Source organism: Gopherus evgoodei, unplaced genomic scaffold, assembly GCF_007399415.2.
Source record: "Gopherus evgoodei ecotype Sinaloan lineage unplaced genomic scaffold, rGopEvg1_v1.p scaffold_40_arrow_ctg1, whole genome shotgun sequence".
Taxonomy (NCBI): domain Eukaryota; kingdom Metazoa; phylum Chordata; order Testudines; family Testudinidae; genus Gopherus; species Gopherus evgoodei.
In genome coordinates, this window is record NW_022060061.1 from 3,372,292 (window position 1) to 3,394,963 (window position 22,672).

General features: G+C 60.3%; 2 protein-coding genes across 7 annotated transcripts; one reads left to right on the forward strand and one right to left on the reverse strand.

The window, feature by feature from the left end:
- Positions 1-6,520: 6,520 nt before the first annotated feature.
- On the reverse strand, positions 6,521-16,584 carry CCDC159 (coiled-coil domain containing 159). Of its 3 annotated transcripts, none has more exons than XM_030546006.1 (12): positions 16,377-16,584; positions 15,423-15,515; positions 14,796-14,829; positions 14,134-14,222; positions 13,646-13,727; positions 12,751-12,946; positions 11,723-11,790; positions 11,031-11,107; positions 10,618-10,724; positions 7,902-7,981; positions 7,412-7,556; positions 6,521-6,613 (listed from the first exon to the last, which is right to left on the reverse strand). In XM_030546006.1, the coding sequence occupies exons 1-11, from the start codon at positions 16,503-16,505 to the stop codon at positions 7,426-7,428; spliced, it is 1,086 nt and encodes a 361-aa protein (XP_030401866.1). In that variant the 5' UTR covers positions 16,506-16,584; the 3' UTR covers positions 6,521-6,613; positions 7,412-7,425. The 3 variants fall into 3 exon arrangements, with proteins under 3 accessions (XP_030401866.1, XP_030401868.1, XP_030401865.1); XM_030546008.1 differs by having other exon boundaries at positions 11,753-11,790; positions 12,751-12,967; XM_030546005.1 differs by having other exon boundaries at positions 12,751-12,967.
- A 45-nt stretch (positions 16,585-16,629) lies between these two features.
- TMEM205 (transmembrane protein 205) lies at positions 16,630-21,466 on the forward strand. 4 transcript variants are annotated; one of them, XM_030546012.1, is made up of 4 exons: positions 16,630-16,715; positions 17,898-18,016; positions 18,355-18,518; positions 20,868-21,462. In XM_030546012.1, the coding sequence occupies exons 2-4, from the start codon at positions 17,917-17,919 to the stop codon at positions 21,168-21,170; spliced, it is 567 nt and encodes a 188-aa protein (XP_030401872.1). In that variant the 5' UTR covers positions 16,630-16,715; positions 17,898-17,916; the 3' UTR covers positions 21,171-21,462. The 4 variants fall into 4 exon arrangements, with proteins under 4 accessions (XP_030401872.1, XP_030401869.1, XP_030401871.1 ...); XM_030546011.1 differs by lacking the exon at positions 16,630-16,715 and adding an exon at positions 17,298-17,387 and having other exon boundaries at positions 20,868-21,461; XM_030546010.1 differs by lacking the exon at positions 16,630-16,715 and adding an exon at positions 17,305-17,396 and having other exon boundaries at positions 20,868-21,461.
- The last annotated feature ends 1,206 nt before the right edge of the window (positions 21,467-22,672 follow it).

Below are 22,672 nucleotides of genomic sequence, written 5' to 3' on the forward strand. Positions count from 1 at the left end.
AGAACCCAGGCATCCTGACTCCCAGCCCCCCCCAACTACTGGACCTCACTCCCCTCCCAAAGCTAAGGAGAGAACCCAGGAGTCCTGGCTCCCAGCCCCCCCTCCACTCTAACCACTAGACTCACACCCATCCCAGAACTGGGGATAGAACCCAGGCACCCTGGCTCCCAGCCCCCCCCCCCATTCTATCCACTAGACCCCACTCCCCTCCTAGAGCTGGGGATAGAACCCAGGAGTCCTGACTTCCAACTCCCTCACTCAGCCAGGAGAGAACCCAGGAGTCCTGCCTCCCAGCCCTCCTGCTGTACCCTCTCATTCTAATGGGGCACACCCAGTGTCTTGCACAATGCTCGTGCCCCATCAAGAGCACTTTTGTGTGAGTGTGTCACAGGTGTGCCAGGGGAGCATGCCCCCCCGCAAGTGCCCCATATTGGCCAATTACAAGCCTATGCCCAGGATCCATATTTGCCCACTGAGCATGACCTTGACGCTGTTTCCACGAGCGTGGTCTCAGCTGAGAGCTGGTAGTCATGGTTATGTGGGACGGGGCCTTCGGAAACGGTCTGGGACGTGTCGAATAACACGTTCCCAAGCTGCCGGGGGTGAGACGGGGCACCTGGGCCGGGCAGGTCGCAGAGCGTGAGAACAATTGAGATCTTTCACCCCAGCCTAGCACTGACTCTCTAGAGGGTTGGGCCTTTACAGACTCCAGGTCAAACCCTTAGCTAGGAGCCCGGTGCAGCCGATTGATGTGAATAAAACACCTTGGTTATGAAAAGGTACAAAAGCTCTGGAACCATAGAACAGGAGCAAGAAAGGGACGAGATGGGGGTCCATTATGGAGATGACACTTGTCCGGGACGGGGGGTCTCATGAAAAGAGGATCCCGGCTCTCGTGTGTGGACCACAGCTGGGGGAGACTCACCGTTGGGTGAGATGTCCCAGTGAGTTTCATGATCACTGTTGGCTTCCTTAAAGCCCCAGGTCCTGGAGTCAGTGGATATGGGATGATTTCAGAACTTCGGTCTGAAAGAAAAAGGAAGCAGCAAAGAGTCCTGTGGCACCTTATAGACTAACACAAAGCGGGTATTCACCCACGAAAGCTCATGCTCCAAAACGTCTGTTAGTCTATAAGGTGCCACAGGATTCTTTGCTGCTTTTACAGATCCAGACTAACACGGCTACCCCTCTGATAAGAAAAAGGAAGTTTCTAACCCTCGTGGTTGTGGAGAAAGCTTCAGAATGGGCCCTCAGTGCACCCTTATCGGACGGAGAAGGCCCTTGTCAATTCCAAGAGGTGTCAGACTGCGGTTCACATTTGTCTTTTATCCTTAACCTTGTTTCCAAGCCTTGTACCGCCGTGCTTGTGACAAAGATGGGGGTTCGCTGAGTTTTGCACAAACACTGTGTGTATCTCAGTTTCCCTGGGATGCTGCATGTTTAACCTGGTGGTGCAGAAGGTGTTTGCTGTTGCAGAGGACCAGGTGTGACCTCACCTAGCAGCCGGGACCCCAGACAATGGATTGGAGGTTGGGGACCCTAGCAACTGGTGACCAGGAGGCCTGCCCTGTGTTGGGAGCCAGTCGGCTGTGGCCAATGGGCTGAGGAGGACCCAGGTGACCTGACCTGCCAGTCCCAGCTGGTGTGGGAACAAAGGACAGACGAGGGAGAGCCCGGGTGACCTGTCTGGAGGGAGGAAGGGCTGTAGGATGAGCAGCTGGAAGGAGGGGGCGTGGGGACTGGGAGCAGAGGGCAGCCTGAGTCCACCTGGATGTGGGACAGACCTAGATGAACTGGGCTGAGGGTTGCTTGGCCCGGGGTCCTGAGAATCCCTGTGCTGGATCCAGATGTTAAATAAACCCTCTGTTATGCCGGCTGCCAGTCACTGTGGGCTAGAGATCAGGGGGGTGTTGGTCCCTCCAGGGGTGGGGAGCGAGGGACTCCCTGAGCGGGAGACATGGGCATGCAGACAGCTCAGAGGAAAGGTCCCAGGGGCGGCAGGGCCAGAGGACCAAACCCCCGGGAGAGAGTGCAACCCTCACTGGGGGCTGTCATATGGAAGGTCCCTCCCAGGGGCCGAGTGAGCCCGGGGCCTGTGTGTCCATGACACGGCTTCTGTCTGAATCTTTTCCTTAAGCTGGATCAAATAACCGTCTGGTGGGTTTAGACCAGGGGTGGGCAAACGACAGTCCACAGTCCACATCCGGCCCATCAGAGCATTTCATCTGGCCCTCAGCTCTCGCCGGGGAGTGAGGTTGGGGATTTGCCCCGCTCCAGTCGGGGAGCAGGGTCGGGGGCTTGCCCCGTGCCGTGCGGCTCCCAGGAAGTAGCAGACACGACCCAACTCCGGCTCCTATGTAGTATGTGGAGGCGTGGCCAGGAGGCTCTGAGTGCTGCCCCATCCGCAGGCGCAGCCCCCAGGGCTCCCATTGGCTGCAGTTCCCGGCCAATGGGAGCTGCAGGGGTGGCGCCTGTAGATGGGACAGCGCGCAGAGCCGCCTGGACGGGAGCCACAGGGGTGACATGCTTCTTGGCCTGCACCCGAGTCCACCCTGTGCCCCAATCCCGTGCCACAGCCCTGATCCTCCACCCTCCAAACCCCAAACCCCTCATCCTCAGCCCCCCCACAGAGCCCACCCTGCACCCCAACTCAGAGCCCCCTCCTGCACCCTGATCCCCAATTTTGGGAACATCCATGGCCCGCCAGACAATTTCCATACCCTGACATGGCCCTCACGCCAAAGTTTGCTCACCCTTGGTTTAGACTCGGAGACTTTAAAGCCAGAGGGGGCTATCTCGATGATCTAGTGTGACCTCCTGCACATCCCGGGACCTCCCCTTCCCCCGCACTCCCTGGAATAGCCCCGTAACCTTTAGCGGAGTTACTGAAGTTCTCACATCATGATGTGACAACTATGCACACGGCTACATGTGTGTTGAATGGTGGGGAGGGATGGGGGGCTGTTTCCAGAGAGGTAGCACATCCGCGTGCATTTCGGGTGAGGGACCAGGCGCTCGAGCGTAACTCAGGAGGCTGCACGGACAGGCTGGAGGGACCTGTGCGGTAGGCCTAAGTAAACCCAGGGGGGGCCAGCTAGCTCCATGGAGCTGGCCACAATTATCTCTGCTCTGATCCAAGCACTCACCCATGGTGCGGGCAGAGGGAAAAGTCAGGTTTGCAGAGCCAGCAGCTCATCGTTTGGGGTGTTTCCCCCACTGGGTACAGACAAGCCAAGCTGCTGCTGTGACTCACCCTGCACCCCTTAGGTAGCCCCAAAAGTGTCCCGGGGAGTGCACGAAGTGTGAGTAAGGGCAGCTTTCTCTCAGGCAGGTGTGAGATAACGGGGATCCAGGGAGGGAAGAACCGGTTGGAAAAAGCAAAGGAGACGTGAACGCTCATGGGAAACAGTCAACTCCATTCACATGTGCTTGTGCAAATCACCATAGACACCATTCCCAAGTGCTTGTGCAAAACAGTCTGCTCCATTCTCACATGTAAAAGACAAGAGCATCCATTCCCATGCACCTGTGCAAGATGCTTGCGGGTTCCACTTCCGCACGCTGGTGAGAAACACGGCAGGTTCCGTTCACAAGTGCTCGTGTGAAACGCAGCACAGGCCCAGCACAGCTTCCTGTGGAATATCTGCTGCTTCTTGGATGCATCCAAGAAGCTGGAAGGCCCAGGTCTGTGCTGTGTGGATCCCGTGCCCCCCGGTTCAGCGCTAAATCCACCCTCACGCACCCTACAGCTGCCCCATGGAGGAGCGAATACCTGGGAAACTTCGCCAACCCCCAGCACTGCTCAGAGGGATCTACAATCCCATACCGGCTGAGCAACTCCTCTCCCTCCCTACAGCAGGTCCAGGCTGGCAGGAGACGCTTCTAGCAACAGACTGGCCTGGCCCTGGTGGGACCCCCAACTCGGAGGGAAATGGAAGCTCCTTATCCATGGCTTCTTGGCCTTAGCAGGCTTGTAAGTGCAGCAGGATGGCCTTGGGCTCAAGGCTCTGGGCCAGGATACCTGGGTCCCAACTTTGCCACAGACTTGCCGGGCCTCAGTTTACCCATCTGTACAATGGGGCTAATGATCCCTGCTGTGTCTCCTTTGACTGTGAGCTCTTTGAAGCTGTGTGCAGCACCTGGCCCAGGGGACCCTGATCTCAGCTGAGGTAGGGACTGTCTCTCCCTGTGTCTGTGCAGCGCCCAGCACAACAGGGCCCTGGTCTCAGCTGGGGCAGGGACTGTCTCTCCCTGTGTCCGTGCAGCACCTGACACAACAGGGTCCTGATCTTAGCTGGGGCAGGACTGTCTCTCCTTGTGTCCGTGCAGCACCTGACACAACGGGGCCCTGATCTCAGCTGGGCCAGGGACTGTCTCTCGCTGTGTGTCTGTGCAGCACCTGACACAACGGGGCCCTGATCTCAGCTGGGGCTTCTAACATAAAAATTCTAATTAGCAAGAGGCTAGTTTGGATCTAGAAACACATGGCAAAAGGGAAGCGTGAGAACCAATAAACCCCACCCTGAGAGATAGAAGCCCCAGCCCGGAGGCAGTAGAGCAGAAAATGTCCCAGTGAAGCAGCTGTAACATCTCAAATGTCAAGAATATACCCAAGATTGTGGGATCATTTCGGGAGGAGCTTCCAGTCAGTAACTCCTGGGGGATGATGGGAGGAGAGTCATCGCAGGACGCGGGATGGAAACGGAGGACTGGGGAGACGAGCGATCGCTATCGAATAACCAGGGACTAGCCAAGAGGCCTGCAAGGCAGCATGGTGAAATCTGTCTGTGGCTGGGGCCGGGAATGGGTCACGCACTCGGGGGAAGCGGCCCAGCCCCTCTGGAAAACACAGAGACCTCTCGTCCCGGCGGCCGGGCAGGTTTTGAACAGTGACGGAGTCGTTGAAGGGCTTGGGCCCTAAGGCGAGCCAGTTACTGGGGTGCGGGCTTCCAAAAAGGCCACTGAGCCAGCTTCACCCAGGAGCTACGAGAACGAGTCGCCCCCTTCGTGAGACTCCAGAAGCTGAGCCCAGGGCCACCCAGAGGATTCAGGGGGCCTGGGGCAAAGCAATTTCAGGGGCCCCTTCCATAAAAAAAAGTTGCAATACTATAGAATACGATATTCTCGTGGGGGCCCCTGCAGGACCTGGGGCCTCTGGGCAGCCCTGGCTGAGCCAAGCGAAGGTTAAGCAGTGACTCGATCCTGGCTCCAGGCTGTTGCCTGGAGAGGAGATTTTGGATCCTCATGGGCTCTGGGATCCAGCAGAAAAGGGTTCAGCGAGATCCAGTGGCTGGGAGCCCAAGCGAGACACGTTCAGACTACAAATAAGGTGCCCGTTTTTAAGAGGGCGGGGAATGAACCATCCGAAAACTGACCCAGGGCGGTGGTGGAGTCTCACAACTTGGAGATCAGGGGAACTTTCTAAAAGAGGCTCCAGCTCGGAGCTGGCTCTAGGAACCGGTGGACGCAATTCTCCAGCCTGGGATCCACACGGCGGGGCAGGGATGGAGGTGAGAGGGGCTGGGACGGGCACAGTAGGAACCCCCAGGACCCTCCTTCCCAGCCTAGAGCCAGCTTCCCCCCACTCCCACCACCTTCCCTCACTCCCGCTCCTATCCTCCCAGCCCTGTACGTGCAGGGTGTCCGTTCCCCTCTACTCAGGAGGTCAGACTAGATCTGACGGACCCGTCTCGCCTTCAGCTCTGTTCATTCACTGCAGAAGGGCATCCCCGTCCGCGAAGGTGGATGGTACCAGCTGCTGTAGGAGAAGGTGCGAGAAACCTGGCAGTCAGTGCTGGTCCCATTGCTCCAGGGTGGCACTAGGGGGCGCTGTGCTGCAGGGAGCAGGGCAGATGCCCAGTAGGGGGCACTCTCCCCTGGCTGTCAGTCCTGACCCAGTGCAGGGCTAGGGGGCGCTGTGCTTCAGGGAGCAGGGTGGAGGCCCAGTAGGGAGCGCTGTCCCCTCACAGTCAGTGCCGGCCCCTAGTGGCTGCCAGGAGAGCCCGCAGGGCTGCGAGAGGCATCGGATACAGGGGCTTTCACACCCTCCTTTCTCCCAGCGCGGCTGCAACCCTCACATCTGAATCCTTTGGCCAGGGAACGGCAGCTGCTGAGAGCCACAAACTCTCCACACCTAGTTCATGGAGCTGGGAGGTGGGTTGAGGGGAGGGGTTCCTTCACACAGAGCAATCTGCCCGGCCAGGACGCCTAGGTTCTCTCCCTGGCTCTGGCAGGGAAGTGGGGTCTGGTGGTTAGAGCAGGAAGGCCTGGGAACAAGGACTCCTGGGTTCCCAGCTCCCTGAGAGGAATAGGGTCTAGTGGTTAGAGCAGGGGGGCTGGGAACCAGGACCCTGGGTTCCACCCCCAGGGCTGTGAGAGAAGAGGAGGGAATTCCACCTCCACAGGGCATCACACAGGGAGGCCGTGAATGGTGCTTGCCAGGGACAGGAGATCCACCTTCCCCGCTGGGTTGGGCCCCTGAGTTCCTCCGATCTGGCTTTAGGGATTCGGGCACCACTGAAGGACCCCAGACCCAGTCACTCCCAAGCAGCTGTTTAATTCTGTCCCGTCCATAGGCCAGGTCCCAGCAGGTCCCAGCCACTCTGCTCTCAGCCTGGGGGAAAGAGAGGAGGGCAAATTAGCACGCTGGCCCTTTAATTGTCAGGGCACACCTGTCCCTCAGCTGCAGAGACCCAGGGGAGGGGGCAGCAGCCCTGGAAGGGGGTGGCCGGATGCCTGGGTTCTCAGCCTTCCCCCACAGCAGGGGAGGGTCTGCAGAGATGGGATTGGGTGGTCGGACGCCTGGGTTCTCAGCCATGGCCTGCTGCCCAGAGTCTGCAGAGATCGGGATTGGGTGGCCGGATGCCTGGGTTCTCAGTCTTCCCCCACAGTGGGAGAGGGGTTGCAGAGATTGGGATTGGGTGGCCGGATGCCTGGGTTCTCAGCCATGGACTGCTGCCCAGGGTCTGCAGAGATTGGAATGGGATGGCCGGACGCCTGGGTTCTCAGCCATGGTCTGCTGCCCGGGGTCTGCAGAGATTGGAATGGGATGGCCGGACGCCTGGGTTCTCAGCCATGGACTGCTGCCCGGGGTCTGCAGAGATTGGAACGGGTTGGCCAGACGCCTGGGTTCTCAGCCATGGCCTGCTGCCCGGGGTCTGCAGAGATTGGAATGGGATGGCCGGACGCCTGGGTTCTCAGCCTTCCCCCACAGTTGGAGAGGGGTTGCAGAGACTGGGATTGGGTGGCCGGACGCCTGGGTTCTCAGCCATGGTCTGCTGCCCAGGACCTCATCCCACGGGGGGCTGCAGGCACAAGTCCTTGTGCAGGTGTGTTTCCGTGAGGGGTTTGCCCCGGTTGGCCCAGCAGAGCCCAGGACCAGGAGCAGGTAGGGCTGGGGAAGGGGTCTTACCAGCACAGCGCCCCCTAGGGGCAGGGGCCCTCGCAGGAGCTGTGGTCAGAGCTGCTCTCCTCCTGGCACAGGCGCAGGGCTGGCTCCGTGGCCGGGGCCGGCGGGCTGGCCGAGATGGACATGCGGTGCCGACGGCTCCGACGGCCTGGCGGGGCAAGAGAGGTTGGGGGTGCTCAGTCACGGGGGAGGGCACTCGGGGTGGGGGGCTCTGCGCAAGGGAGCTTCGACACAGAGGGGCCAGACCCGCAGCTGCTGAGAACTGATCCCCCTAGACTCCAAGGGAGCCATGTGGATTTACCCCAGCCCCACACATACACCCCCTGAAGCTCCCTACTGATATCCCCAGCCCCCCACATCTCACACCCAGCTCCCTGCCCCTCCCCCATTTCACCCCAGTCCCCTCACACCCAGCCCCCTCCACCTCTCTGCCCCCAATCCCACACCCAGCCCCCCTAACCCCCACCTCACACCCAGCCCACCCCCCGCTCACCTGTGACCCTCACCGCCGCCTGCCCGTCACCCCGGAGGCTGCGGTGGGCCATGGAGTTCCGCAGGGTGTTGACGGCTGACCTGTATGGGGAGACCCCGTTAACAGATCCCCCCACTAGGCTGGGGGTGCTGAGGTGATGGTGCAGACAGACTGCAAGGGCTGGGGATACCCATTTACGCAGGGACCCCTGAGCCAGGTCCAGCCTGGGCTTCTCTTCAGCACCTTCTAGTGACTGATGTGTGAAAGAACATAACAACTTACTACTGCTGCCTGCTCACAGAGCTGCTCCTTTAGCTCTGGCCTATAGCCTCGCAGGGCCCAGGGTTCAAACCTGGGCTCAGGCAGGGTGGTGGCGCATTCACCTCAGCGGTGGGCAAAGGGAGGCCATGCAGAGAGCGCTAGGGGGCACTGTGCTGCAGGGAGCAGGACGAGGGCAGGGCGAACGCTCTCCCCTTGCAGTCAGTGCTGACCCCAGAGCCCCAGGGTGGCACTAGGGGGCGCTGTGCTGTGGGGCAGGGGCTCAGTAGGGGGCGCTCTCCCAGGCAGTCAGTGCTGACCCCAGAGCCCCAGTGTGGCACTAGGGGGAGCTGTGCTGTGGGGCAGGGGCTCAGCAGGGGGCACTCTCCCCCCACAGTTAGTGCTGATCCCAGAGCCCCAGGGTGGCACTAGGGGGAGCTGTGCTGTGGGGTGGGGGCTCAGCAGGGGGCGCTCTCCCCTTGCAGTCAGTGCTGACCCCAGAGCCCCAGGGTGGCACTAGGGGGAGCTGTGCTGTGAGGCGGGGGCTCAGTAGGGGGTGCTCTCCCCTTGCAGTCAGTGCTGACCCCAGAGCCCCAGGGTGGCACTAGGGGGCGCTGGGCTGTGGGGTGGGGGTTCAGCAGGGGGCACTCTCCCCCCACAGTTAGTGCTGATCCCAGAGCCCCAGTGTGGCATTAGGGGGTGCTGTGCTGTGGGGAGGGGGCTCAGCAGGGGGCGCTCTCCCCCCACAGTTAGTGCTGATCCCAGAGCCCCAGGGTGGCACTAGGGGGTGCTGTGCTGTGGGGCAGGGGCTCAGCAGGGGGCGCTCTCTCCGTGCAGTCAGTGCTGACCCCAGAGCCCCAGGGTGGCATTAGGGGGAGCTGTGCTGTGGGGCGGGGGCTCAGCAGGGGGCGCTCTCCCCTTGCAGTCAGTGCTGACCCCAGAGCCCCAGGGTGGCACTAGGGGGTGCTGTGAGCAGGGGCTCAGTAGGGGGCGCTGTCCCCTTGCAGTCAGTGCTGACCCCAGTGCCCCAGGGTGGCACTAGGGGGAGCTGTGCTGTGGGGCGGGGGATCAGCAGGGGGCGCTCTCCCCTTGCAGTCAGTGCTGACCCCAGAGCCCCAGTGTGGCATTAGGGGGAGCTGTGCTGTGGGGCGGGGGATCAGCAGGGGGTGCTCTCCCCTTGCAGTCAGTGCTGACCTCAGAGCCCCAGGGTGGCACTAGGGGGCGCTGTGCTGTGGGGAGGGGGCTCAGCAGGGGGCACTCTCCCCCCACAGTTAGTGCTGATCCCAGAGCCCCAAGGTGGCACTAGGGGGAGCTGTGCTGTGGGGTGGGGGCTCAGTAGGGGGCACTCTCCCCTTGCAGTCAGTGCTGACCCCAGAGCCCCAGGGTGGCACTAGGGGGCGCTGGGCTGTGGGGAGGGGGTTCAGCAGGGGGTGCTCTCCCCCCACAGTTAGTGCTGATCCCAGAGCCCCAGGGTGGCACTAGGGGGCGCTGTGCTGTGGGGCGGGGGCTCAGCAGGGGGCGCTCTCCCCTTGCAGTCAGTGCTGACCCCAGAGCCCCAGGGTGGCACTAGGGGGAGCTGTGCTGTGGGGCAGGGGCTCAGTGGGGGGCGCTCTCCCCTTGCAGTCAGTGCTGATCCCAGAGCCCCAGGGTGGCACTAGGGGGCGCTGTGCTGTGGGGCGGGGGCTCAGCAGGGGGCGCTCTCCCCTTGCAGTCAGTGCTGACCCCAGAGCCCCAGGGTGGCACTAGGGGGTGCTGTGCTGTGAGCGGGGGCTCAGTAGGGGGCACTCTCCCTTGCAGTCAGTGCTGACCCCAGAGCCCCAGTGTGGCACGAGGGGGCGCTGGGCTGTGGGGCGGGGGCTCAGTAGGGGGCGCTCTCCCCTTGCAGTCAGTGCTGACCCCAGAGCCCCAGGGTGGCACTAGGGGGTGCTGTGCTGTGGGGCGGGGGATCAGCAGGGGGCGCTCTCCCCTTGCAGTCAGTGCTGACCCCAGAGCCCCAGGGTGCCACTAGGGGGAGCTGTGCTGTGGGGCAGGGGCTCAGTAGGGGGCGCTCTCCCCTTGCAGTCAGTGCTGACCCCAGAGCCCCAGGGTGGCACTAGGAGGTGCTGTGCTGTGGGGCAGGGGCTCAGTAGGGGGCGCTCTCCCCTTGCAGTCAGTGCTGACCCCAGAGTCCCAGTGTGGCGCTACGGGGAGTTGTGCTGTGGGGCGGGGGATCAGCAGGGGGTGCTCTCCCCTTGCAGTCAGTGCTGACCCCAGAGCCCCAGGGTGGCACTAGGGGGTGCTGTGCTGTGAGCAGGGGCTCAGTAGGGGGCGCTCTCCCTTGGCAGTCAGTGCTGACCCCTAGTGGCTGCAATGAGAGCCCAGAGAAGGGGGTGCACAGGACAGATGGGGGGCTCCAGGACAGCTCAGCATGAGAGGGGCTGGGGGACGGGAGCTGTGCAGCCCCTTCCCCAGCAGCAAGCTCCGGCCAGGCCGCCCTTACCATATATCATTCAGCTCCTCTTTCACCGGCCTGCCATCTCTGCCTCCGCCCACGGACTCCGGGGCCCGCTCTGCGCCCGGCCCTTTGCCCTTCAGCTGCGACAGGATCTGGGGACAGAGGGGGGCTGTTCTAGCAAACTGGGGTTCCACCCAAGCAGACCATTGGGGCACAGGGATCTGCTCTGCAGCCTGGGGGGCTCAGCAGGGGGCGCTGTCCCCTCACAGTCAGGGCTGACCTCAATGCCCCAGTGTGGCACTAGGGGGCGCTGTCCTGCCGGGAGTGCGGCAGGGGCTCCACAGTGGGCGCTCTCCCCGGGCAGCAGTGTGTGCCTGGTTTGTGAATGGACTGCAAAGGGGGAGGAGCACCATGTAGCCCCACCCCCTTGCCTCTTCCTCCCCTCCCCCATGTCTCACCTTCCTGCATTTCACTTGATTCTCCTGCATTTTCTTTATGCTGACGAGGTTCTTGGTTATATCGTCCTCCTGATCCTCTGCGGAAGAGAAAAATCAGAGCCCCCAGTTCAGAGTTCCCAGCACCCCACCCAGACCCTCCACGGCTCCACAGGTAACCAAATGCTCCTAGTGGCACATCTGGCCCTGACACCTGGAATCGCTGGAGCCCAGCCTTGCTCCTGCCCCTCGACTTGCAGTGGGGCCCTCAGCAGAGTGCGCGGTGCCTCCGGGCCTCAGTTTTACCACCTGGAAAATGGGGCTGATGATGCAGACCTGCCTCCCAGCAGGGCTACAAGGCAGAGAGGACTGGTGACCCCATGGTTAAGGCACTGGGCCTGGGAGGCAGAGATCTGGGTTTGGTTCCTTGAGAGAATGTGGTGTAATAGTTAGATTAAGGGGGGTGGGCGAGGAGCCAGGACTCCTGGGTTCTATCCCCAGCTCTATCACAGGCTCATGGCCTGAACTTTGTGCCAGTCCCTTCTGTGCCTCGGTTTCCCCTCCGGACAAGCAAGCCAACGCTGACCCAGCTGGGAGATCCAGAGCTGAAGGGTGCTCTGGAGGGCGTACTGTGCCATGCACCCATGGGGGGGATTTTTACCCATAGCCACCAGATGGCTAGGGGCAAAGAAAGGGATATTCGGCAGGGTACCTACTCAATTTCTGATGGATCCTCCTCATCTCACCTTGCACTGACTCCAGCTCCTCCCAGAGGAATTTCTTGCTACAGGAAAAGGAAAGTCATCTGAAAGCCACAGGCTCCTGGCACCATTGCCCCAGGTCAGGCTGGGGAAATCCGCAGAGCAGGGGGCTCCCACCAGCATGGGGGCTTGGAGAAGCTGCGTGGTCTGGGTACCCCGCTCAGGTGATATCCTGGGCCCAGGGCAGTCAATCCGGGGGGAGGAGCTACTGAGGAGGGAGGGGCTACTTGGAGGAGGAGCTATTGAAGAGGGAGGGGCTCCCATTGAAAATGTTCTTGGGGGAGATTTTTAAAGGCCACACAGGAATTAGGCGCCTCGTGGGGCCAAGATTTCACCCTTTTCTGCTCTGAAACCACCACCACAGGTTGTGGCTGGAAGCTCCCTGATGCTCAATGTGGTAACGTCACAGGGGGGCAGGTGGGCTCCTGTGACTTGGCACCCAGCCTGAGACTCTGGATGCTTGGGTTCTATTCCCAGCCCTGCAGCTGGGACCTCTCCATGCCTCAGTTTCCCCTCCCAGCTTTTGTCTATTTAGTTTTGGGGCAAGGACTGTCTCTCACCAGGTGTCTGAGCCATGTCTGGCCCCACAGGGGTTATTACCGTGTGAGCAGCACTCCTGCTCGGGAGAGTGATGGGTGCATGGGGCTGCTGCGAGAGGGGCAGGTGCTGGAGGTTCGGGCCCTGGACTAGGACTAGGACTCAGAGGATCCAGGTTCAACTCCCAGCTCTGCCACCGACTCTCTGTGTGACCTTGAGCAAGTCGCTGCCCCGCCCTGTGCCTCAGTTTCCCCATCTCTCCAGTGGGGATAATGATCTTTCCTTTGTCTGTCTAGAGGGTACAGTCTTCAGTGTGGGGCCTATCTCTTGCTCTATGACTGTGCAGGGCCCTGATCCAGTCAGGGGAGGGGTATTGAGATGCCGGGAGCAGCAGATTTGGGAGCCCCCCCCTTGCTGTGGTATCAGCCCCCTATGCCCGGTCTAACCTCTCCAGGATCTCCAAGGACAGGTTCTCCAGCGAGTCCCCCCGCTGGATCATGCGGTGGTCGGAGCGCTCCAGCAGAGACTCCTGCAACCCTTCCACCTCCTTGGCCATGGCAGCCCAGACCTCCAGGATCTTCCCGTCCACCAGCCGCTCGAACATCTCCCCCTGGGCTGGGCCGCAGGCTCGGCTCAGCTCCTCTGTGGGGAGAAGAGGGGGTGCTTTACACCCACTCAAATATTACCATGTGGATTTGAGGGGTGGACCTACTGGTGGGGGAGGAGCTATAGAGGAAGGAGGGGCTCTTGATGAGGGAGAGGCTATTTGGGGAGGAGCTACAAAGAAGGGAGGAGCTAGAGGGGCTATTTGGGGGAGGAGCTACTGAAAACATTCTAGGCGGAGGTTTTAAAGGGGAATTAGGGGCCCAGGGGCCCTTGGTGCCTTTGACAATCCCAGCCCTTCTAGGAAATGATGGAGGCTGGGACGGTGGTTCAGGCCCCAGGCTGGGAGTCAGAAGATCCAGGTTCAACTCCCAGCTCTGCCACCGACTCCCTGTGTGACCTTGGGTGAGTCACTGTCCCGCCCTGTGCCTCAGTTTCCCCATTTCTACAACGGGGATAACGCTCTTTCCTTTCTCTCTCTCTATGGCGAAATATTCAGTGCAAGACCTGTCGCTTGCCCTACCACTGGGCAGGGCCCTGTTCTTGGTCGGAGGGGTCGAGGGCAGGGAACTTTGCAGCAGCTGGCACAATGGAGGCCCCGATCTTGGTCCGAGGGGATGTCTATGCAGCTCCCAGCACAATGGAGCCGCCACAATCCAATGACTGGAGATAATCCCCTAGTGTGCAGAGCCCTCTGCTGGGAGAGCCAGCTCCGACAGGGACTGAACTGTGTCTCACCTTCCAGCTGCTGGATCTTTCGCTGCTGCAGGCTGCTCTCCTGCTCCAGCAGGGAGACCGAGTGGCTCAGGGCTTCGAAGGCCTGTCAGAGAGACACGCAACAGAGAGGATTCATGGGCCGAGCCCTGACACCCAGCCCCGCTGCTTCTGGTTGTTTCCCAGGGCCCCTGAGTGTAGACAGAAAGGGAGCTAGGCTGGAGAGACAGTGGGGTTTAGCGCATGGGGCACCAGGCTGGGTGACTGGACTGAACTTGCTGGGTGGCCTTGGGCAAATCGCTTTGCTGCTATGTGCCTCAGTTTCCCTTCCCACCTTTTGTGTGTTTACATTGTAAGCTGGAGCAAGGACTGGCCCTCATTACGTGTCTGGGCAGCACCCGGCCCAATGGGGCCCTGATCCTGGTCAAGCTCTGTGCAGCGCCCAGCCCAATGGGGAACCCTAGTCGCTACTGTAATGCACATAACAAATCCCCTCTCCCTGCTGTGGTTACCTTTGCCTGGGCATGGAGTTGGCTTTTGATGATCTCCAGCTCGTTTTTCAGGATCTTCTGGGAATCTGGGAGCATCGCCTGGATCATCCCTGCCACAGAGCAAAGGCGGCTGGAGTAAGTGGGGAGCCGGAGTTGACATGGGGTTGGAGCCCGAGGAAGGACTTAAAAACATGTGAAGCCTGCTTCTCTGTGCCATTCTGGCTCAGCACTGGCATAGGGGGCAGATTGGGGTACACTGCGCTGTGGTTGTTCTCTGCTCCCCAGCGGCCCATGGACAGGGTCGAGCACGAGTTAGAGCAGCCCCAAGGCTGCTCTCCCTAACACCAGTGTCTTGACCAGGTCCCCCCATAATCCCACAGCGTGCCCTCCCCCCCGGCTTGGGACACTGCCCCTCAGCTTGACCCCAGGGGGGGCCAACCCAAAGCCAGCTCATCTGCCCCCTAATGTGGTCCACCCTGGCTCCTCCTACCACCCCCCAATCAGGGCCAGGGAGCCAGGCTCCCTCCCCAGAGGGCATCCCACCCCACTGCCTGCTGAGGAGGGAGTGTGTCTTGGCTGGCCATGCCCATTCGCTGCCCTCCAGGTCTAGTGACCCCCGTCCCCACAAAGGATCAGCCAGGTCTGCCCCCTGCTTCCATCACGGAGGTGGGATCATCTCTCACCATTTGTCTCGAAGGCCTCCGTCTCCAGCTGGCTCTGCAGGGAGGGGATCAGAGGGGGCCGTCAGCCTGTACCCACAGCACTGCTTTCCCCTGTGAGCTCAGGGGGCGGGGGAGTTAGGAATGATTGTCTAGGGGTCTGAGTGATGGACTCAGCCCATGGGGATGAGGCTGGAAGTGGCTCAGGTGTGTGTGGGGTGAATCCTGTGTCCTTTGGGGGGGGCAGGAACCCCATTCTCATTGATGCTCAAGCCCCTTTATAGCTGCTCTGGGAACACAAAGGGGGTGGGAAGAGGTTCCCCAGACTATCTCTCTGGGCAAGGGGCCTCCCGGCTGGTGTGAAAGCAGAGTAAGGGGAGGCGGGATTGAGGGCATGCCCAGAGCTTGGCCATTCCCTGGGCAGGGCACGAATTAGAGCAGCCTTGAGGCTGCTCTCGGTGTCACTAGAGACAGAAAAAGGGCAGCGCAAAGAGGGTTTAGAGCCATCACCCTCTGTCTGAGCCCCAAACTAGGGAGTGGGGTGATGGGGAGCCAGGTAGACTCAGGCCCCTGGCATGATGGGGTCTCCGGGCCTTCCAGCGGCAAGGACCAGGATTCTCTTTCCATTCCCAGCAGCGCGGAGTCGCTTACCAGCCCTGCATTGCTGCTGGCCCTGGATAAGTAGCAGCTGGGTACATTGCCCCTATTTTTGTCCTCCTTGGAGACTGTGATCAAAGTGGTCTCCTGGAAACAAAGGGGGAGAATTCAGCTACCCACATACCCCGCCTTTCCCAGGGGAGGAGTAGACGGGGGTATCTGCTCAGCTTGGCAATGGAAAGGGGATGCTGCATTGCAAACTGCCTCCCTGCAGTGATGTCTGCCCTGCAACATCAGCACACCATCATATGCAGGGAAGCGGGATACCAGGGTCGATGGGTCCTGGTCTGACCTGGGGCTAGGAGGCAGGATACCAGGGTCGATGGGCCCCTGGTGGGCAGGACACCAGGGTCAATGGGTTCTGGTCTGACCTGGGGCTAGGAGGCAGGATACCAGGGTTGATGGGCCCCCAGGGGATGGGATATTGGGGTTGATGCTCCCCCAGTGGGCAGGATACCAGGGTCGATGGGCCCCTGGTGGGTGGGATACCAGGGCTGATGGGCCCCTGGTGGGTGGGATACCAGGGTCAATGGGTCCTGGCTTGACCCGGGGCTAGGAGGCAGGATACCAGGGTTGATGGGCCCCCAGGGGATGGGATATTGGGGTTGATACTCCCCCAGTGGGCAGGATACCAGGGTCAATGGGCCCCTGGTGCGTGGGATACCAGGGTTGATGGGCCCCTGGTCTGACCTGGGGCTAGGAGGCAGGATACCAGGGTTGATGGGCCCCCAGGGGGTGGGATACCAGGGTTGATGGGCCCCCAGGGGGTGGGACATTGGGGTTGAGGCTCCCCCAGTGGGCGGGATACCAGGGTCGATGGGCCCCTGCTCTGCTCCAGCGCAGCGATCCCTGTTCCCCCCGGATCTGGGCGGGGTGGGCCGCGGTGGGTCTGTGCAAGGGCCGGCGCTGCCCGCCTGGGGCCGGGGCTCAGCCCGGCTGCCCTGGTACCTTGGTGCTCAGGACCTGCCCCTTGAGCGCATCCATCGCCTCCGGGTCTCTGCCCCGCTGCCAGGGGCCCACGTGGACCCCAAAGCGCGGGGGGCGGGGTTTGACCCATCCAGGCCGCCACACCCCCATGTAACAAAAACAATCACAAAGGCTAAGGGGCGTGGCTTCCTAGCCCCACCCCCTGAGTGATCTCACCCCCCCCAGTCCCTATTGGCCTGGAGCTCGCCTTGCGAGGTGATTGGGCAGGAGCCAGGAAGGGGGTGGAGCCTAGAGGGCAGGGGGCGTGACCAGAGCGACGGGACAGCTGAGCCGGGCCGGAGCAGCCCGCGGGCTAGGCAGGTAGGGAGCGGACCCCCCCGCCCCTCGGGCCCGGTCTGTGCGCGGGGCGGGGTGTGGGGGGGCGGGAAAGGCAGGAGTGGGGCAAAGAGAAGAGCCACGAGCACGTGTGGGGCCGGGGGAGCAGCCACGCGGGGTGGGTGGGGGCTCCCGTGGGTCCCTGGCTTGCCCGGTGGGCTCTTGTGGGGCCCCGAGGCTGGGCAGGGACTTTGCTCCCGCCTCTCCCCGGCGATCGTGTGCAAGGCTGGGAGCCTTCCGGTTCCCGACCCCACGCTCCCGGGCGCTGCTCCCAGCCCTGGCCTGGGGGGGAGGGGGTAAGACTCCTGGGTTCCCTGCTCAGCTGTGTGGCTGGCTCGCCAAGTGACCTTAGCCCAGGGGCACAAAGGGAACCCAGGCGTCCTGAGGCCCCCACGAGGGGTGTCCCTAGATCTGTCTGTCGTGCTACGCCCCCTCTCCCCCCGACGATTCTAGGGGGCAGGGCGGGGCAGCTTTTCCCTATCTGGCCATTGGCTGTGGGAACCATGATCCTACACCAGGCTTCTGTCCATTCCCGCCCCCCTCCCCACCCTTATCTCCGCTCGCCAGCCCTGGTGCTCTCCCGCAGCGGCGCTGACGGAGCCCGGCCTCCCTGCTGTTCTAGCCCCGGCTGCTCCGCCATCTTCACCCCCCTCTCGGGTCGGTTTTGTAAGTCGTTTAATTGCTCTGTGCCTCAGTTTCTCCACCTTTACATTGGGTGTGATGACTTTGCTGGGAGGGGAGTGTGGTCTAGCAGCTTGTGCCCGGGACTGGGACCAGCTGGGTTCCATTCTCCTAGCAGACCAGTGGCAGAGCCGGGAACTTCCCTGCTCTGTGCCTCAGTTTCCCCATGTGGGATATGGGGATAATCGCGATGTGCTTTGAGATCTCTGGCTGGGAAGAGCTCAGGATTGTTTTATTATTGGTCTGTTTAGACTCAGCTCTTAGAGGAGGGATCCTCTCTTGCTGTGTCCGTGCCACATTTGGCACAACGTGGCCCTGATCTCAGCCAGGATCAGCCCCAGGGGCCTTGATCTCGGCCCGGGGCCTGCCCAGGATACCTCACCTCTGCATGGTCTCGTTACTCCGCAGTGACCCAGAGAGCGCTGGGAGCGGCTGTCCCTGCCCCCCAGAACTCATTGTGAGCTCTCCCCACCTCTCTGCCTCCAGGTCTGTAAACGCAGCAGAGATGCCGCTGGAAGGGGAGCCCAGCAGCCTGGCTAAAGTCGCTCAGCTCTTCATCCTGTCTCTGGCCTGGGGGATGCAGATATGGGTCACCTTTATCTCAGGTGGGACATGCTGCCTGGGTCTCTGGGAAGGGACCCTGTGGCTCTCAGAGCTGGGAATAGAACCCAGGAGTCTGACACCCAGCCCCTCCCCTACCGTAACCATTAAACTGTACGCCCTTCTTGGAACCAGGAGTCCTGGGTCCCTGCTCTAACCACTAGACACCACTCCCCTCCCAGAGCCGGGGTAGAACCCAGGCATCCTGGCTTCCAGCCCCATGGCTCTAACCACTAGACCCCACTCCTCTCCCAGAGCCGGGGTAGAACCCAGGTGTCCTGGCTCCCAGGCCCATGGCAACGCTCTCTGCGTGCCTTGATTTCCTCCTCTCTCCTTGGCTTAGGGTTTGTGCTGATCCGGAGCGTGAGCCGACACACCTTTGGCCTCGTCCAGAGCAAGCTTTTCCCCTTCTACTTCTACACCCTGGTGGCCTGTGCCTTCCTCAACCTCTCCATCTTCGCCTACTACCACCCCCGAGAGCTGCTGAGCGCTGGGGAAACCCTGCAGGTACCATCGAGGGGCCAGGCACAGGCACAGCCCCAGCCCCTTGTGAGCCGGCCCCCCACCCGGGCTGGTGGGTCGCGCCCCTTCGTGTCAGCTCCCTGCCATCGGTGACTTCTAGGGTTAGCTGGGAATGGGAGAGCGGTTAAAGTGCACTATGCCTGGGTTCTGGGAGGTCGTGGAGTCTAGTGGTTAGAGCAGTGGGGGGCTTGATGTCAGGAGGCCTGGGTTCTGTCCCTGACTGTGGGAGGGGAGTGAAATGAGGTCTAGTGCATTGGTGGGGGAGACTATTGGGAGCCAGGACTCTTTGCATCTCTCCCTTTTGGAGGGGACTGGGGTCTAGTGGTTACAGCAGTGTGGGGCTTGGTGTCAGGATGCCTGGGTTCTATTCCTGGCTCTGGGAGGGGAGTGATGTCTAGTGCTTCGAGCAGCAGGGCCTTAGTACCAGGACGCCTGGGTTCTATTCCTGGTGTTACCAGTGTTGCCTGTTACTTTGGGGTACGCTCATTTATTAGGGTCACTCTTCTGGGGTGGGAGGGTTCTGTAATTCTATCAACGTGCTGCTTGTGTCACGTGTGTTCTCACACGGAGCTCTGCTTCTCCCTGCTGCAAGTCCCCTCCCAATGGAGCTACCCTGCAGGACCTCGGTTCCCCCGGGCTGGGTTCCTCCAGCCCCAGGATCAGACGAACACACACACATGAACAGAGCCCGTCTGAGTGGACCGGGTTAATCAGCACTCCCAGCTGGCCCCTTATATGTCCTCGGCCTCTGCCACCCTTGTACGTCCCAGGTTCAGCACGTCTCTGTCCCCACTTTCACGTTACCATTGTTCTGGTAGCAACTCGCTGGATGAGCAAACCCCACAGGATTTTGGGGCGCTGAAGGGACCTTTTAGCTTGGGTACGAGGAATGTTGCTGCAGAGCGAATGGAGGAACCAAAGAAATGCCCACGAGGGGGGGAGAGAGAGAGAAGCAATCAGCTTAATCATGAAAGTTATTTATTGCCAGATGGGAGCCAAGCAAAGAAAACGGTGATAATATTAAATCGAACTTACACTTGACTATAAAAGTCAGCTTGAGAAAACTATGATTCGGGGTGGACGACCAGAGCCTGAGACAGAGCCAGAATTTACCGATGTACATTGCCAAAGAGCCACAGTAATAGATCAGCAGCCCCCCATCAGCTCTCCCCCCGCCGTCCATCCCCTCCCACCCACGGGCAGCTCTGCCGATCACCGCCTCCCCACACCTCCCGCTCAGCTGTTTCCTGGCGTGCAAGAGGCTGTAGGGGAGAGGGGGAGGAGCGAGGGCACTGCAGGCTCAGAGGACGGGGCCACCCCTGCTATAACTGATCGCACAAGTCAGGGTCAGAAAGTTATACCCAGAGCTGGGGTCTCACCACTCCATGATGCTTGAATCGATCGGGGGACCCAGGTGGTACCTGACAGTCCGGCGTGCTGGAGACAGGCAGAGCCCTCAGCATGATCAGTCAGGAGAAGATGAAGTCCCAATGGGACTGATGCAGAGTTTGGATCCAGGCATCAGAACATCCAGAGCATGGGGAGGGGTTCTTATAGAGAAACAACCGTGGTTCAAGGGAGAACACTAGATTTGTTTGTGTGTGAACAAGGGAGAATAGCAACATTGCTTTGTTCAGGCTAGACATGGGAGCTGCTCACTCCTGGCTTTGGGCGGTGATCCTTGGAGGGAGCTCACAATGCAATTAAGGAGTTTCACTATTTTGGATACCAATAAAGGATTTATTACTGGAATTGGTCTGATCACTGCTGAGCTGGGGGTGTGCAGGCATGGAGCAGAGATCCCCCATGATGCAATGCGTCCCCGCTTTTCTGGTCCCAGAGTTCCCTGTGGTTCTTGTCCTGGAATCTCTCTTCTCCATTCTGTATGCTCATGGAGGTGCCTCCTTGTCCCATCTTCGATGCAGATAAGGCCAGGGGAGTTTCCTTAATCCTGTCCTCCTTATCCCAGGGGTTTAGGGGTGTCTCCCATGGCCTTGTCAATGCTCTTTGTATGTCTTTCTTCTGATGGGTTTTAGTTTAAGTAGAGGCTGGGGGTGGGGGGTGGGTCTTTCATGAGTCAGACAGGCTGGATACTGCACCCTGGTTCCCCAAGAACACAGAGCTGCTAGATAACACTGGCTGTGGGAGGGGAGTGGGGTCTAGTGGTTAGAGCAGTGGGGGCTGGGTGTCAGGATGCCTGAGTTCTACCTCCAGCTTCGTCCGTTCAGTCTGCCAGACCCCATTTGCCTCCCAGAGCTGGGGATGGAACCCAAGTGTCCTGACACCCAGTGTCCCATGCTACCATCCCAACCATCTCTCTCTTTCCTCCCCCAGGGCTCGCTCTACTTCGTCTGCCTCCTCCTGGCCAGCGTTAATGCCCTGGGCTTGTCCCCGGCCACCACAGGGGCCATGTTCCAGTTGCAGGCCATCGAGCGGGAGCATGGCCTCGGCGGGGAGGTGGGGCTGGCGGCCCGGCGCGAGGCGTACCAGCAGCTGCGGGAGAGGGACCCCAAGTACCAGGCCGCGCGGCAGACGTTCTTCAAACGCCATGGGCTGTCGTCGCTCTGCAACCTCGCCTGCCTCGTCTGCAACGGAGTCAACCTGCTGTGCATGGCGCTGCACCTCAGCAGCCTGTAGGCAGGAGCCCTGCCTGCGGGGAGGGAGCGGTGGCATTGTTCTTGGGGGGGGGCACCCAGTAGGTGGGACTTGATTGAGCGAGGGGCTTGAAAGTCCATGCCCCACCGGGGTCTGATTGGTGTTGCTTTCTAAGCCTGTATCCCACGTCTGGCACCAGCTGGAGGTTCATGTGTTGGGCAGGGCGGGGGATACAACTAACATGGTGACTCAGCAGTGCTTTTCCCTGGGTTCTCTCCCCTGCTCTGGGAGGTAAGCAGGGTCTAGTGGGTGGGAGTGGGGGTAGGGGAGGGGGGGCATGCTAGGGAGCAGGACTCCTGGGAGGGGAGTGGGATCTAATGGGTTAGAGCAGTGTGGGGGCTGGGAGCCAGGACTCCTGGGTTCGGTCCCCAGCTGGAGGAGGGGAGTGGGGTCTAGTGCCCCAGAGCAGGGGGATAAACTAGATCTCTTTATTTTTTGTAAATTAAAATAAAATCTCAGAGCCAGCTAAAAAGCTGCTTCTGCTAACATGTGCCAGCGAACCAGCTGGGGACTGAAATTTGCCCTGTGCTGAGGTCCCCAGGCCTCTTTCACACCGGGCTCTTTCAAAGGGCACCGTGGGAGATGGATGCCCATTTCCCTTTGGAAACGGCCCCTCTCCCTCATAGAGTTCATTGTTGTTAGCTCCAGGGCGGCAGCAGCAGCAGCTGTGTTGGGTCCCCATGGCGCGGCACCTAGAGAAGAGCTTAGCTGAAACAGGCAAAATATGGGAGGGGAAACTGAGGCACAGAGAGGGCATGTGACATGCCCAGGGTCACCCAGCTGGTGGTGGCAGAGCCGAGGAATAGAACCCAGGTCTCCTGAGTCACAGTCGACTAGGCAACGCTGCCCCTTATCAGAACCTCTGCGGGATTTACTGGCAGTGCTTAGGCTGGCTCTCCAGAGCGCTCCGCTCTGGCGTCCCCTTGTCTATTTCACGCTTCCTGTTCTGTTCTCTCTGCGCTCCGTTTTTTTGCTGAGCCTTGGCAGGCCGAGATTGAGAAGCACGTTCCGTGGGCTCTTTGCCCTGCTTTTTATTCCAGTTTGTACCAATCAGAGGGGAAAAACTCCAAATGAAAGTCACCTTCCAGTGGGGTTCTTTGGGGGGAAATAAATCACTCTTTTGTGCCTGTACAGCACCATGCACAAAAGGGTAATAGGCTATGACCAGGGCTCCCTGATGCTATTGCAATAGAAATAAAGGATCATATTCTCTGAGCCGCTTTTCTGTTCTAAAGTTTTCCATTAATAAAGGACGTATTTACAAACTCACCAACAGAAATAGTGGCACAATTTCTATTTTGTGACCTGGGCTAAAACTTTTCCAATGCTGCTCTGGGAATTTGGCTTTTCCCCCTTAGGAGGGGGAGGAATTAGACCGGGGGAAATAATTTATGTTTCATTGGATTTTTCTATATATTTTTTTCCATTGGTGGAAAACAAATTGTTTTTTAAAATGTTGGGTTTGGTTTTTTTTTACCCCAAAC

Excerpts from the sequence above, each read along its gene's own strand:
- CCDC159 (XM_030546005.1), bottom strand. The coding sequence starts at position 16,505 with ATGGGGGTGTGGCGGCCTGGATGGGTCAAACCCCGCCCCCCGCGCTTT. Across the intron at positions 15,516-16,376 it reads GGCAGGTCCTGAGCACCAAG|GAGACCACTTTGATCACAGT; the intron begins GTACCAGGGCAG and ends CTTTGTTTCCAG. Across the intron at positions 11,791-12,750 it reads TCCTTGGAGATCCTGGAGAG|CAAGAAATTCCTCTGGGAGG; the intron begins GTTAGACCGGGC and ends CTTTTCCTGTAG.
- TMEM205 (XM_030546009.1), top strand. The coding sequence starts at position 17,234 with ATGATCCTACACCAGGCTTCTGTCCATTCCCGCCCCCCTCCCCACCCT. Across the intron at positions 17,397-18,354 it reads CCCCCTCTCGGGTCGGTTTT|GGTTTGTGCTGATCCGGAGC; the intron begins GTAAGTCGTTTA and ends TCCTTGGCTTAG. Across the intron at positions 18,519-20,867 it reads GCGCTGGGGAAACCCTGCAG|GGCTCGCTCTACTTCGTCTG; the intron begins GTACCATCGAGG and ends TTCCTCCCCCAG.